Below are 16,397 nucleotides of genomic sequence, written 5' to 3'. Positions count from 1 at the left end.
ATACATGCACATACACAAATACAAACAAACAAACAAACAACATTTACATATGTACTGTCACAAGTTAATGAAGTATAGCCTATCAATGCCAATATTATTTGGTCATGTAGGAAGGCCATGATGTTTAGTCAGGAATAAAGTCAGAAAGGACTACCCTTCTATTCAGTTGACATCATGGAAGGTATGAAATGGTGAACCATCTTTTTATATCCTGAAAAGAAATTAATGTAATTTGTCAACAAAAAAAAATCAGATAAAAAATAACTGAATGAAAGACATACTTAAACTAATGTGGTGTAATTGCAGTTTTGGCCTTTAGTTGGCTAGGTGAACTACCAATATATGCCATCGCAGTTCCATGTTGTGTTTCACAGCTTTATTGCCTCATGCTGGTAAAAACACCTCTCACTTCCTTCTATCTAGCATACTATGTGCACAACATTATATGTAAATGTAACTTGAATGTGCAGATTAACAAGAATAAAAGACACCAGGACAGAGTCACGGCTCTAGAAGTATGGGGTAGGCTGGAGGAATTTGTACGGTCATGATTGCATACTTGAGTTGCTTATAAGTTGAAGAAAGAAATTGTATGCTTTTATTATTGGTCTTGATCAACTATAATTTCTTGTTGAGTCATGCTGCAGTGACCTCAAGTCGGAACCTCATATTACACTTCTTGACATGAAAGTGGATAGGATTTTTAGTTTGAAAAATTCTCAACTTAATGTATATGAGGATGTTTTTGTAAAGTTACTGTAATAAGTAGTGATAATATATTTTGTAATTTCAAATTGTAGACTAGAATTTGGATTGACAATTAGATTTATGAAAGTTGAAGACGAGGGGCATTTGGGTCTTTTCATGTTGGTAGTTGGGGTTTAGGTCATCAATTTCAAAACATAGGGGTATTTCCAATATTCAGCAACATGTGAGGGAGGCAATTGTAAAATCAATTTTTTCTTCAAAAGTTCTTATAGCGACGGTCTTGGCTGTAGCTAAAGACCAAATATTTTTTACAAAAATTCCCTATAGCGACGGTTATGTGACCATAACTAAAGGCTTAATATATTTTTCTTCATTAAATGCCTTATAGCAACAACCAAAAGCGACTGTCACTATAAGTCCTCTATATAACATATGTTTTATCTATAGTTGGTCGTCGATAATACATATAGTGTCGGAGGTTTTAGCGATGACCACCGATGGCCCGAGTGGCTGTCGTTATATGTATTTGCAACGGTATTTCCCTTATAGCGACGGTCACCGAGTGTCGCCATGTCCCTATTTTACTGTAGAATCTATGACTCTTTTTTGGTAAACTAAGATAATTTTATTTTGAGTACATATATATAATTTTTTTCATCTAAAAATACAATAGTAGTGATATTTAGCCAATGCTACATTGTGTCCACCCATCTATCTATCTATTAATCAATCTTAAGTGGTTTAGGTGGCGATTGATTGCGCTTCAAAACGCAAAATTTTCGGTGTTTGCGTTAAAAAGCAGCAGTTTACAATATTTTGTGTGTTTGATACAACTTTTAAAAACTGCGTTTTAACGCAATTTATCAAATTTTACCGTTGTTTTGAAAATCGGATGAAAAACGTTTCGCGCAACAGCGTTAAAACGCAGCTATATGAAATGTCTTTAATACCCTTTCACAAATTTAGAAATTCCATCGTCTGTCCGTGATTAAAATCAGTTTCGTTCATTGAATATGTCTTCCATTCGATTTCATAGCAGCGGCAACTGATCTCCTCGACGACGACCACCATCACAGCACCGATTAACCTATTGACGACGATGACGACGACGACGTTCAAGCGAAACCCATCGAAGACGACGACGGTAAACCCATTTGATTTGAAACCCATCGACGACGAACCCAACCCGATCAAGACAGCGACAAAAATCGACGCCATTGACAACCCCGTTTGTTATCGACGGCATTGACTACGACGATTCGAAGTCAGATCGAAATCAATCCCTCCGTTTACCCCTTTTTCCGATCGGAACCCCTTTTTTCCAATCTCTGTGAATTCTCTCTCTCTCTCTCTAATTGATTTCAATTTTTGTGAATAATTCTTGTCGAAATTGCATATTGAATAGAAAATTTTCTATTAGGGTTCTCATTTGTAGATTATTATTAAAATAACAAAAATAGAAATAATTTCTATAGGTTTTTGCACCAACAGGGCATGTATATCGATTTAAATTTGTGTGAATGATTGTTGATGAAATTGCGTATTAAAGGTTGGATTAACAGAAATTTTTCTGTAAGGGTTCTAATTTCTTGGTAGATTCTTGATGAAATGTTGTGTTCGTTTGTTATTTTTTGATCTTCTTGTATCTATTATGATTCGAGTGAAATCATAGATTTTTTTGTTTGCTTATTAATTCATTTATGGAGCTGGGATTTTGGGTTTCCTTTTGATTTAAGTTTTTAGATTTTGTTTAAAATTTCATTTTTGGTTTGGTTTGCACTCTAAGTTCTGTTCTGTAAACTTGATACATTTGTATCTTTTTCATTTATGTAGTTGTCAAGGACTATATACTTAGGCCTGGAGTTTAGATTTTAATTTGGAATTGATTTTAAAAGTTATTTTAAGTTCAGATGGCATGGATTCTATTTTTTTCTAGATTGAATTTTCTTATATTCAACTGTCCCTTTGAGTATGTTTTTCTTATAGGGAGTTTAGAAGCCAAGTAAGTATTTGTTAGAGTTTAGGTTCATAGAATTTTTAAAACTAAGACAAGTTGGGTTAAAAATGCGTATCTGGATTCTGTTGATTCATGGTTGTGACACATTTACTGTTATTCTGGTTAGAGTTTGATTACATTTTGTGATTTAATTAGCAACCGGGAGGGGTGTTGGTGGTGGTTTCTAAAGTATGTGATAGGTTTTGCCAATGCACATTACATGGCAATAGGGTTGGTAGATCCTCCTTGCAACCTGAAGTATTTTTACCTCTCTAACAGTTTTTTTTTCTTTCTATTGTACTAGTATACTCCTTTAGAAATATCCAATCCAACTGTTAATGGCTGACTCTTGCATATGGTGCGATATTCATGCACTATGGCATAAGTTCTATCGTTAGATAATTTTTTATTCACTTCCCAAATGCTCGTATCGGTTAGATTTGTCCTATATGTGACCCAACTAAAAAAAGTATCATATTTTTGTGGGAAAATTTCTTTAAAAGGGGTTATTTTTAATTAATGATTAATTTTTTTTCTAGAGGGCATTTTTGTTGGTTTTGTTTTGAATTTGGATTCGGATTTGACTAATGATATGGGTGCCACTTCTAACAAGAACTCGGGGTTTATTCTTGTAAATGATCATGAAACTGGGATGTAGTACAAGGTCATAATAGTACTAAAATTGATATGAACTTCTTATTGGAACTAAATATTATAATGTGTGTGATGTTTCCAATTTTGACATTAAGAAAACTTGGATTGAGCTTAGGCCACCATTGTATTCATTATAACTTTGAAATACTTACACTAACTAAAGGTTTAAATCGAAAGATACCTTTTCATATGCATAATAATGTTAGTATGATTATGTTTCTAATATTACAGTCTAGTGGGGGATTGTAAGATCCAAAAAGCTTTGGAAAATTACACCCAAGTGGACGATTACTTTAATAATTACCTTCTTTCAACATGATTTCAATAGTAATGAAATTATCACTGTGATTATGTACTTGTAGGTGAATACGAAAACTTTTTTTTTGTTATGTAAACCTTTTGATTTATATCTGAATAAAAGTATGGCCCTCTAGCGTAAGTCATTTTTAAAAACGATATTCAGTTGAGTAGACAATTACTTTGTTTAATTGCATGAAAGTAACTTGTATCTCTTTATGAATTGGCCTCGATAAAATTTAAATTTTAGGACACCCAAACAAATGAAGTTTGGGTCGAGATCTGCTATGAATTAGTTAAGAAGGGGAGGAGACCGCATAAAGTGCTTGACAAGACCGGTTATGATTTCTTAGTTAAGGAGTTTAATAAAAGAACTAATGTTTATTATGATAAAGGGCAAATGAAGAACAAGTGGGATAGACAAAAAAGTATTTGGGGACGTTGGAATAAGATTTGCACGAATACTGGCGTTTCTTATGATATTGATAATGGCATATTAGATACAAGTGATGAGTGGTGGGATGGGTGGTTAGAGGTACATTTCTTGTTAATTTGTCATTTTATTTATTTTAATATTTTTGTCTCTTTATGTAAAATAAGATTTTTTATTTTTTATAGCATCATCCAAAAGATGCAATATTTCGAAAGCAACCTCTGAAGTTTGCGAAACAATTAGATTTCATCTTTGGAGGCACATATGCCACTAGTAGCCGGATGTGGTCACCTACATTTGGTACAATGCCATCTGCATCAATACCTCAGGATGAGAATCTTGATGAAGATGATTTAGATGATGTCATGCCAACCCAGCATCCAGAGTCTCAGACACCTGTAGACTTGACTCCTGATGATGCTGATGAGTTTGAGGATGATGCTACTCCTATTGTACCCTCACCCATAGCCCACGTTCGACGTAGAAGTCGAGATACTCTACCACATCAAAGTCGTAGGCAGAAGACGACTACTGCTATGCGAATTGGCTAGTCATTGGAGAAGGTCGCAGATGTAGTCCACAATCAGATATCTGCTTCTACTAATCCCATTTTACTTAAGAAAGGCAGTATTCAAGAGTCGATTGAGCTCTTAGACCAGCTACCAGATGTACCCACCAATAGTGATCTCTATCGTTATGCATTGAAGATGTTTATAAAGAACAAACAATTCAGAGAGGTTTTTTGTGCATTACGATCAGTAGATGTTCGTCATGAATGGTTGGAGGGTGAGATGTCTGATTTTATGGCTGGAAAAGGCATTTAGACATGTTTTATATGTTACTACAATATTTTTGTGGGTTTTATGATGCACTTATGGAGTGCAATATACATTGGTTATTTTTGGCTGTTGGATGGATATTATGCATATTATATTTTTTGTTTGATGGATATTTTATTTTCTGTTAGATGGATATTGTGATTAATATTTTCTATTAGATGAATATTTTATTTGTTGTTAGATAGATATATTCCACTAATATGGATTCATAAGCAGGTCATGGATTCAGATGTTGATACCACGAATACTATCGATTCAGCTGATACGGTTGATACCATCGATTCAAATGATGATTCCACGAATACTGTAGACTCAAGTGTTTTAAGTATGACCACTACAGGAGGCGTCCTAGGTTCTTCATTTTATTGCGAAAATTTCTTATATAGGGAGCCACATAATAATAGTCAGTTAAAGGGAATTGATTTTGTCCGGGAAACACTGGATGATAATCGTGCGACGTGTCATTCATTATTTATGATGAAATGACACGTATTTCTGAATCTGTGTAGTCTTTTGGAAGATCGAGGTCTACTAAAAATGGAACGCTATATTACTATTCAAGAACAACTAGCGATGTTTCTATTGATAGTAGGACATAATCAAGGACAAAGATTAGTTGCAAATAGTTTTGATCGCTCAGTTCAATCGATTAGTAAGTATTTCAACAAAGTTCTGTTGGCTATGATGAACTTATCAATGTCTTTAATTATACATCCCGACCTCAATGAAGTCTCTTAACACATCCGGAACAATCCTCGTTTTTTGCCATATTTTAAGGTAATATATATATATATATATATATAGATATATTATTTGAAAAATACTTGTTTCATTAATGTTTATATATTAATCTACCTTAAAAATATGTAGGATTGTATTGGAGCGATAGACGGGACGCATGTTAGTGCATTTGTACCAATAACGGAACAAATACGATATCGAGGACATAAGGGACTCACACAAAATGTAATGGCAATATGTTCGTTTGACATGTTGTTCACTCATGTGGTGGTTGGTTGGAAAGGGTCAGCTAATAATTCACGTGTCTTCCTTGAGACATTGAATACTTCCAGTTTAAATTTTTCATATCCTCTACTAGGTCTGTATTTAAAAGTTTTTCAATTATATCTATTTATATTCAATCTTAGAAATTAATATATTTTTTTGGATAATAGGTAAATACTATTTGGTAGATGCTAGGTACCCACTCATGAATGGTTATCTCGCACCTTATCGAGGTGTTCGATACCATCTACAAGACTATAGAAGATCACGGGCAAATAGTCGAAATGAATTATTCAATCATTTACATTCTTCACTTCGGAACGTGATTGAACAAATCTTTGGGGTTTTGAAAGCAAAATGGCCAATCTTGAAGTTGATGCGTTCATATAATTTGGACAAACAACGAAACATTGTTATTGCCTGCATAACATTGCACAATTTTATCAGAAAACATGCTATCGTCGATGAAGAATTTGCTCGATTCGAAGAAAAAAGATCAACGGGAGTAGAAGAAGTGGGCATCATTAATTAAGAATATCCAGTTCTCCCATTAGTAGGTCGTCAGAGTCAAAAAATAATGAAAATACATAGGGATTTAATAGCTGATGCCATTTTTACTGGCCATCATTGATGTATTTTCATATTCTATTTTTTTATTTTGTATTGTAATTATAAATACTGTTAAACAATGTTGGAATAAAGATTATACTATTTTTAAGTATATTTCAAAGATTTTATGCTTATTTATTTATTGTCTTTGTGTATGATGAATAACATTGATGGAAAATTATACGTATCCACCATGTTGTTCATGTGGTCGAGTGATGACATTAGTCACAGTTAAAACAAAAGAAAATTATGGGATGATGTTTTATAGGTGTCCATCTTGGTAGGTAATATGGTATTGATATTAATGTTGGGTGTGTATTTATATTTGGTGACATTGATATTAATTCATGTGTTATTTTACTTTATAAAGACATGCAGGGTCTTTTCTGTGGGTAGATGAAGTTGACATTATCAATGATAATGTTCCTTAAGATAAAGTAACGGAGTCAAATAAGAAGAATGAAAAATATATTTTGTATGCATTTGTTGGATGAATATTTTTTATGTTTTTATTTATTTCAGTTTTACTTATTATGTTAACTCTAATTATTATGTTTAAATGATGTCAGAATCTAAATGTGGTGGTTGTAGATGTGTTATGTATATACGATGTAATGTGGATGTGTTATGTAAAATGTAAAATTTAGAATGAATATTATGTAGGTATGTTGTTGAAAGCGCCCTCGATCCGCGGGGTGCGCGGATCCGCTTTTGACCCTCGAGGTTTGGGAGTCGCCACCTAGTTATTACGGTCTAGGAACTAAATGCTGACTCTAAACGGATAAATAAACTAGTCTACTAAAGAAAAATTGAATCCGGGGATCACATTACGGGGTTGGAAGGTGTTAGGCACCAACCCCGTCCGGTCAATGCCAGTCTCTACTTATCACAAATAAGACTACATTGCTAACAAATAACTTAGATAAAAAAAATAAAAATAATAAAAGAAAGTTTGCCTTCGAAACGCAACAATTCATTCCCTCAGATCTGATAAAATCACTCTTTGTACCGTACTCCTTGCTTGTTCTGTCTTCGGATCTGATTTCTAATCTCCGAGGTGAGGTATCTCTTTCTAAGATCTGGATTCTTCGAGTTTGTTATGGATTTTGGGGTGTTTTTGAAGGGCTTTTAGGTGATTTTTAGGCTAAAATCGAAGAAGGGATGTTAGGTAAGGAGTTGGGGCTCCAAACTAGGGTTTATGAGAGGCTAGGGGGACTTTTTGACCTACTTCTCTTAGGGTTTTTAATTTGATACGAAAATAGGGTGTTAGGACCTCTATTTATAGATTTTTTTAAGGGTAGATTTAGATAGAGTTAGTGTTTAATTAGAGTTCTTTTAGTTAGAGTTGTATTTTAGTTAGACTTGTTTTTAGTAGAGTTGTGTTTTAATTAGAATTATTTTAGGTAGAGTTGTATTTTAGTTAGAACTCTATTAAATAGAGTTATTATTTAATTGGAACTCTATTATGATTTAGACTTTTGGTCTTATTTGATTGACTTTTAATATTTTGACTTTAGTCTTAATTGATTGACTTTTAATATCTTGACTTCAGTCTTGCTTAATTGACTTTAATTTTGACTTTAGTCTCACTTGATTGACTTTAATACTTTGACCTTAGTCTTGCTTTATTGACTTTAATTTTTTGGAGAACCCTCCTCTATTATATCTTTAATTCTTTGGACCCCCAAATGGAGGGGTCCTTAAAGAAATATCTCACGAACCCTCAACAATTTTTCATGAAAGCCCAATTGATCGGTTTTTTTTAGTTCAAAATTTTAAATTAATTTTATTAATGTTTCACTTTAATTATTTAATATTTTATTTATTAATTTCGAAAATTTTAATTATGAAAATTGAGAAATTACCGTTTTGCCCCCGGAGAGGACTTTTCACGTTTTAAGTCGGTTTTTAATGTTCTAGGATGTTTTAGAATCGATTTTTCGTAAGGAATTCAATGAAAATATTAGTTTGTGTCATTTATGAAGTTTTTTTTTGTGTGAAATGATTGTGAACTTTATGATGGGCATTTTCGTAATTTTGTTAAATTCTGTTAAATTTGGCGAAATGATTTATTTGATTTTGATTTGTTGTTTTATGTGTTTTAATAAGTTTTCCTAATCGTAACGTAGGCTCTAGGGTTGTTTTGATGTTAGGGGTATTTTGGTAATTTGATCATTTTTTAGTGATTTTTATCGTGAAACTTTTTTTTGTCTGAAAGATGATGATTTCTATGTTTCTGGGGTCGTATTTTCCTAGCGTAGCGTGATTTCTAAGGTTTTGTCAGTTTGAGATACCTCATCCGGATTTCTGAAACATATCTGGTAACAAAATAAAGCAATGGAATAAACATCCATCATTGGGAATCGTTGCTATCGGGTTGACGAGTTGATTAATCAGGCAAGTGCAAAAATGGGGTGTCTACAGTTGTTTATCAAGAAATTTTCATATGTTCAATTTCAAGAGGAGATGCTGTCAAAATTTTTATAGAATTTTATTATATTTATCTATATTTAGTGTAATTATATATTTATAGGGGTATTTTAATAATTTTTTATGCATTCTGCGTACATTATATTGGATTGTGTATTATGCAGGTATTTTGTTTATTAGGAAAATTTTATAAGTCTATTTTTAAGAAGAGATGCTATCGAAATTTCTATAGAATTATAAATTTTTCTATAATTTTTTTTAGAATTATAAACATTTTAAAATTAAAATAATTATTTTTTTAATTTTTTATATAATTTTATTATATTTATATATATTTAGTGTAATTATATATGTATAGGGGTATTCTGGTAATTTTTATACATTCTGGTTGCATTATCAATCTTGAGGGCATTTGCGTCATTTTACCCTACTACAGTAGATTTTAGAAGTTGTATCAAACAGTAATTACCAGATTCTAGTCAACAGCACAACAGTTTAAAAAAGCTATATCAAACAAGTTTTTTTTTGTGATTTTCAGCAGATTTTAGAACCTTCTTGTCCTGTCTTCCTCCCACCATAAGCTCTTCGACTTAAAGTGAAGATCCCGACGAGGCAAAGCCTTTTCTTTTATTAACAGACTCTGGTTCTCACTCTAAGGTGCTCGAATCATTGCTTGAAGGTGATTGCTTCCCAAGATCATTGTCACTGAACCTGTAGAAAAGATGATGAAAAATGAGAGAAAAAGACAAGACAAGAAGGTTTGGGAAAAAAGGAAGATGTCGACACTCTATTTTTGCACTTTCCTAGTTTATCAACTCATTAATCCAATTGCGGTGATTCCCGATGTTGACACTCTATTTGTAGATACCCCAATTTGAATGGGCCCTCACTCGAAAGGGCCCAAAAATAGTAGTTTTCAAATGAACTCGGCTAACGGGCCTCGAAGGCCCGAAGCACTAAAATTTGACATTTTGATCAAATCAAAGCCCCTAAAACATCCCAACGGATTAGAGGGCCCACCGAAAGGACTCGGCATACTCCCATCTACTCCACTTCACCCAAAATATTGATTTTTCGACAAAATTGGCTAACGGGCTTCAAAACGCCCAAATCACTAAAAATGTGACGTTTTGATTGAACCGAGGCTCCTAAGACTTCCCAACGGTCTAAGGGACCCACCAAAGGGGTTTGACCTATCCTACACTTGTCCGAACCTTACCACTCTACTCTTGCATCCAAAATACCCGATTTTCAATCAAATCCTCCAACGGGACTAAAAAGCCCGATTTGCCAACACGTGAAATTTTTTATCAAACCAATGATTGCAAAAATCTCAAAAAAATTAATAAATTAAAAAATTTGAGACTTGGGATGCCTACCCCTCCTCTACTTCCATCGTTACGCCTTTGAATCCGCAAACACCCTAAGCCCATTCAAAGCCCAAAAGCCCTCAACTCTTTCCTAAATTAATTTCTTACCTTACCCCTAACCTAAAATCGATCCCATATCACCTAAACCTTAAAATGAACCTACCCTCAAAAATCCAATTCAAGACAAACCCCATTAAAGCCAAAATAACCTACAACCTTCCTAAAACCCAAGCCTAATACACTAAAAGCCCACAAACCACTATCCATATCCAATCTATCTCTAATTCACAACCCATAACCCATCAACCACTACCCACATCAACTAATCACCTTCTTAACATCAAAAGATGACACATGTCATCATCCTCTCCCACCTCCCTCATCTAATCACCTACCCCCATCACCTTTCTCTCACAATTTACCAACCACATCACCTCTCTCTAAAAATCACCTTAACCCCTCACCACCCATACCATAACCCATTATCCTTCTCTAACACAATCAACCACCCACACCTCAACCCATCACCACCCATACCCTAACCTATTACCCTTCTCTAACACCATCAACCATCCACATCACAACCCATATCTCCTACACCATAACCCATCACTTTCCCTTAAAACACTTCAACAAAATCACCTCAACCCATACCTCCCACCATCATCACCAAACTAACCCATACCCTGCTCTCTAATCAAACCAATCAACACACCCCATCACCTTACTCTCTCATCATATTTGCCACATGTCTTCATCCCCTTAATTCTCCCAAAAACCAACCTACCAACTTCTTACATAACCCATTCTCCTAAATCTAAACACCTTACCTCTTCAACCAACCCAACACTCATTCTCCAAACAACTCCTTTACACCATCATTCCCCTATCAACCATCACTCATCTCACCCCACCAAACACTCTATCCAAATGGATTTGTGTAAGATTCAAACCATTTGGGTCAAAATACAACTCATTTCCATTCATTACACATTTACCCTCCCTTTAACCCCAAATTTCATATCCTCCATTCCTAAAACCAATGCCATTATCTATTTTCCCAACCCTTTACCCCATTATACCTTTCAAACCATCCTCAAACATCTATAAATACCCCCTCCCTCCCTTCTCAAAAAGGTTACCAATTCTCATTACAAAAAATACTATCAATTCTTTCTTACCAAGTCTAACAAAAAAAAGGTCTATCTTTTCTACTCTCATACTAACCTGCTCTCATATTCCATTAAAAAGACCCAAGAAGACATTGAAGAAGAAGAAGAAGAAGAAAAAAAAGGGAAGAAAAGGAGAAGCATCAAGGTGGGTTCAAAGTATACCCTCCTCTCTTCTTCTCTACCCTCTTCATTCCCCTCTTCTACTACCCCTCCTCTATTTATTTTTGTTCTAGAATGCCACTAGGATGTGATGCTACCCTTCCTCATCTCTGGTTGATTGGACATCGGTTCGATAGAAAGTATAAGGGTTGTAATCATTTTTCAAAATCAAATCAGTTTTAATCCTTAAAAGATTTTGAGGCAATTGGTATGAGGTTCATTCTCAACTCATGAGAATGGACCCCTCAACCTTAGTCAATATTTTTTCAAATCACATGTAATCCTCAAGGCAAAGGTTTATAAGGATCATTTTCATCAATTGAATGATCCTATAATCGAGCCGAAAGTAAATCCCTACTTATGGTACAAATGCACGATACGTGGCACTTTATTTTTCATTTTTTTAAAATCAAAATGACCGAGTTCTTTGAGGTTTCCGCCACTTGTCGAAGAGAAGAGGGTGCCTAACACCTTCTATTTTTTCCAATCGAGCCGCTTACCTGATCTTAAGGTAAGATTGGTACCTTATCCTTCAAGAGTCACTAAATGCCAAAAATGACAATTTTCAGAAAAATATGCATTGGGTAACCATTCACACCCACTTATAAAATTAATGGTGGCAACTCCAAACCTTAGTAGATGTGGTCATCGTAATGGCGAAAACCACATATCTACAATTGGCGACTCCACTGGGGAACCATGGTTCATCCCTCGTGACAACTCGGTTATTTTGAAAAAAAAAAACACAGATTTTTATATACTAACATCGTGAGTCCACTTACTAGCTTCATGCATGTGCCCGATTAGACAATGCTAGGACACAAGTTTAAAGTTTTACATCAACCCCCGGACAAAAGTTGTATTGGTTTAGTTGTTGTCGGGCCTTGAAGCCCACATTGTAAGCCCAAGAAGGCATGGTTGTATAGATCATAGGTTCTTTTTTTATTTTTCTTATCTTCCTTCCCTTAGGTAAGAGGGGGAAGTGTGTTGCATCATACATATATACCCAAAAAAAAAAAAAAATAGTAAACAAGGGAAGCAAAACAATAAACAAGAAACCAGTTTCTGTGAATTGCAAGAACTAGATTTCTTTCTGGTTCGTGTCCATGATGAGGATGGACAAGAATGTGCCTCATCCTTTTTGGAGAAACGGATGGACAAAATTTTGCGTTATTCGTGTTCGGAACATGGTTGAATCGAAATGTTACCTCATCCGTGCCCAAAATACGAATGGCAAAATGATAGTTTCATCCGTGCTCCGAATAGGAACCAGTATGAATCTTCATAACGGATCAAATCCTGCTGGTTGTATACACTTCAATGTAACTTTTCAAAAAAAAATTGTACAAATAAAAAAATAATAAAAAATGTAATAATAAATGAATAAATGAAAAGACAAAAACAAACAAAAATTTGTCCCCAACTTTTGGAAAATTGGGTGAATGGGGTTTCTTAAATAAGGATTTTCAAATATATATATATATATATATATATATATATATATATATATATATATATATATATATATATATATATATATATATGCAAAACCAAACTAACTTTGTAGACCCACCCGTATCTACTTCGGTTCGGGTCTACAACCCAGATCCGTATCCATTTTGATAGGGTCCACGACCTGTATCCGACCAAACCAGATCAGGCCCCATAACCCATATTCACCCAAAACGGGTCCCCGACCCACACCATCCATTCCAACTGGGTTCATGACCCATATCCACTACAACTAGGTCCACGACCCAGATCCGTTTTAACTGGATTTATGACCCAGATCCGTTACAACCGGGTCCCCAACCCACACTATCCATTCCAATTGGGTTCACGACCCAGATCCGTTCCAACTAGGTTCATGACCCAGATCCATTCCAACTGGGTCCACGACCCAAATCCATTTGAACTGGGTCCAGGACCTAGATCCGTTACAATTGGGTCCATTTCAAATGGGTCCATGACCTAGATCCGTTTCAACTGGGTCCACAACCCAGATCCATCCCAACTGGGTCCACCACCCAGATCCATTTCAATCGAGTCCACGACCCATCTCGAATCAGGTCCATGAACCATCTATGATCTAACAAGGCTGACAATTGATCAATCAACTCAAATGAATCCAATTTTTTTAAAAAAAATGCCAATTGCAGTTCTTGATCAAAGTCGGTGCCTAGAAAGATCTTGCCCTGTTGATATGAGGGAGATAGACTACGTCTATTCAAGGAAATGAGGTGATTTAAGAATACCATTATGCGCTGCCTCTTCCCTGAAGATCTGACTGACCGGCATTGATTCCATAAAATTGGATTGCGGGCTAACAAAAAAAAATGTGTCTTTTCAACTCGACTTGTATCAACTTTTTAAAAATATTTTATCGACTCCGTGTCGATGCCATCTCCGTGTTGAGAAAACTGTTTTTTCAAAGCATTTTACCGACTCTGTGTCGATGCCAGCTTTGTGTTGAGGAAACTACATTTTCTAAATATTTTATCGATTCTGTGTCGATGCCAGCTCATTGCTAATGAAATTACGTTTTCCTGACTCTGTGTCGATGCCAGTTCCGTGTTGATGAAATTTCTTTTTCAAAATATTTTCTCGACTCCATGTCGATGCCAGCTCCGTGTTGATGAAATTACTTTTTCAAAATATTTTCCCTACTTCGTGTCGATGCCAGCTCCATGCTGATGAAATGACTTTTTCAAAAATATTTTACTGACTCCGTGTCGATGCCAACTCCGTGTTGATGCCGACTCCATGTTGATGCCAGCTCCGCGCTGAGATAATTTCGTTTTCAAAAATATTTTACCGAATCCGTGTCGATGTCAGCCTCGTGCTGACATAATTATGTTTTCAAAATATCCCACTGACTCCATGTCAATGCCAGCTCCGTGCTGATACCGACTTCGTGTTGATGCCGACTTCATGTCGATGCGAGCTCCGTGCTGATGTAATTCTTAAAAAAAAAAACACTTCACCAACTCCGTGTTGATGTCGGTTCCACGCCGAGAAATTACTTTTTCGTTAAAACTCATAATAAACAACTTTACCCGACCTAATAAAACACCATGCATCTTTATTTTTATAAACAAGATAGTAACGCTTGGTCTTCTGTACCCACAGGTGGCCAAACGAAAGAAATATAAGCAGCCAGAGGTACCTCCGTATTTTTTCAGATCTTCCACCGTTACCATGAGTTCTTCTGAACTGGCACAGCCCACAGCGGTCGAAATGTCAGGTATCGATCCACAAATATCAGTACTATTGAAAATAATCGAGAGGCAAGAAAAGATGGTAAGTACCGTGTTTGCCAATGCCAGCATTATACAAGCCCAAACAATGCAGTACCATGTTTCCGGATCAAATCAGGATCTACCCGAGCAACCTCCGCAAGGACCACAGACCACCAGGCCTTCTACAGTACTAGAATACCAAGGGCCCCCACTCTATATTCCACATAATCGACCACCCCTGTAGTCATTCCTGATGACGAATGTGAATACAGGGCCACAGAGGCCAAAAATGCAACAGAAGCCAAAAGTGCAACAGATGAAAAATTGGCTCAGCAAATCAAGTCTCTACAAGAAGAAATCAGGAGGATGAAGGGCCTCAATACCATGAGTGGAACTCGGTTCAAGGACCTCTGTTTTTAACCTAATGCTCAATTACTGGCCAAATTAAAGTGTCCAGAGTTCGAAAAGTATAACGGAGTAGAGTGCCCACTGTCACACTTAAAATTATACTGTGGATCTATGTGCCAATATGGCGAAGATGACAGATTGCTAGTGCAGTTGTTTCAGAGGAGTTTAACAGGGCCAGCACTCAAATGGTTATCTGAATTGGACCACAGACTTATTAAGAACTAGCAGGACTTAGTCGAGATGTTCTGACAAAATTACCGGTTCAATACAGATGTTGGTCTAACGGAACGATAAGTCAAAGATGACAAGGAAATAGAGAGAAACGGTGAAAGAGTATACACAGAGGTGGCGAGAGTCAGCCTCACAAATAAGGCCTGCAATGACCGAGCAAGATATGGATACCACGTTTATCTCGACACTAAGGCACGGCTTCTATACTCATCTGGTGGGGCACACCACAGGCACATTCTCGAATCTGGTACAAGTAGCAGACCAGGTTGAGGATGGGATCCGAACCAGTCTGATATTTGATTTCACAAGTCTAGGGACAATAATAGGAATTCCTTTTCAGAGAAAGCCAGTGCCTATGGGAAAGAAGAGGGAAGAACCACAAGTTAACAATGTACAGCCAAATCGAACCCTCTTCATCCCTTCACCAGCACTAAAACCACAAGTGCCATCAACTTCATGGGCTCCAACACCTCCACCAATGTGGAATCTTGCACCCCAAAATCAATTCAGAGCAAACCCTCCACCAATTGCACAGCAGGTGAAAGCGCCCTCGATCCGCGGGGTGCGCGGATCCGCTTTTGATCCTTGAGGTTTGGGAGTCGCCACCTAGTTGTTAAGGTCTAGGAACCAAACTAACTCTAAAAAAGGCAAACTAATCTACGAAAGAAAAAAAGAGTCCGGGGATCACGTTACGAGGTTGGAAGGTGTTAGGCATCAACCCCGCCCGGCCAAAGCCGGTCTCTACTAACTTCCCAAATAAATCACATTGCTAAAACCTAGATAAAAATAAAAATAAAAAATTTATACCTTTCCGATAGCAAGGATTTTGTTTCCTCAGGTCTGACAA

The 16,397-nt window shown here is 36.0% G+C and overlaps 1 protein-coding gene across 1 annotated transcript; it reads left to right on the top strand.

Annotated features, from left to right (window-relative positions):
• The first annotated feature begins 1,807 nt into the window (after nucleotides 1-1,807).
• LOC147409860 (L10-interacting MYB domain-containing protein-like) lies at nucleotides 1,808-4,912 on the top strand. The gene is made up of 4 exons (XM_086432023.1): nucleotides 1,808-1,936; nucleotides 3,906-4,190; nucleotides 4,274-4,540; nucleotides 4,640-4,912. The coding sequence occupies exons 1-4, from the start codon at nucleotides 1,808-1,810 to the stop codon at nucleotides 4,910-4,912; spliced, it is 954 nt and encodes a 317-aa protein (XP_086288149.1).
• The last annotated feature ends 11,485 nt before the right edge of the window (nucleotides 4,913-16,397 follow it).

This window comes from Akebia trifoliata, chromosome 2 (assembly GCF_017979445.1).
Source record: "Akebia trifoliata isolate Shusen 1 chromosome 2, ASM1797944v1, whole genome shotgun sequence".
Lineage (NCBI taxonomy): Eukaryota > Viridiplantae > Streptophyta > Magnoliopsida > Ranunculales > Lardizabalaceae > Akebia > Akebia trifoliata.
The sequence above is the reverse complement of the archived record's forward strand: the minus strand, read 5'-3'. Positions and strand labels throughout refer to the sequence as shown.

Excerpts from the sequence above, each read along its gene's own strand:
- LOC147409860 (XM_086432023.1), top strand. The coding sequence starts at position 1,808 with ATGACGACGACGACGTTCAAGCGAAACCCATCGAAGACGACGACGGTA. Across the intron at positions 1,937-3,905 it reads TCGACGCCATTGACAACCCC|GACACCCAAACAAATGAAGT; the intron begins GTTTGTTATCGA and ends TTTAAATTTTAG. Across the intron at positions 4,541-4,639 it reads AGGATGATGCTACTCCTATT|TCATTGGAGAAGGTCGCAGA; the intron begins GTACCCTCACCC and ends CGAATTGGCTAG.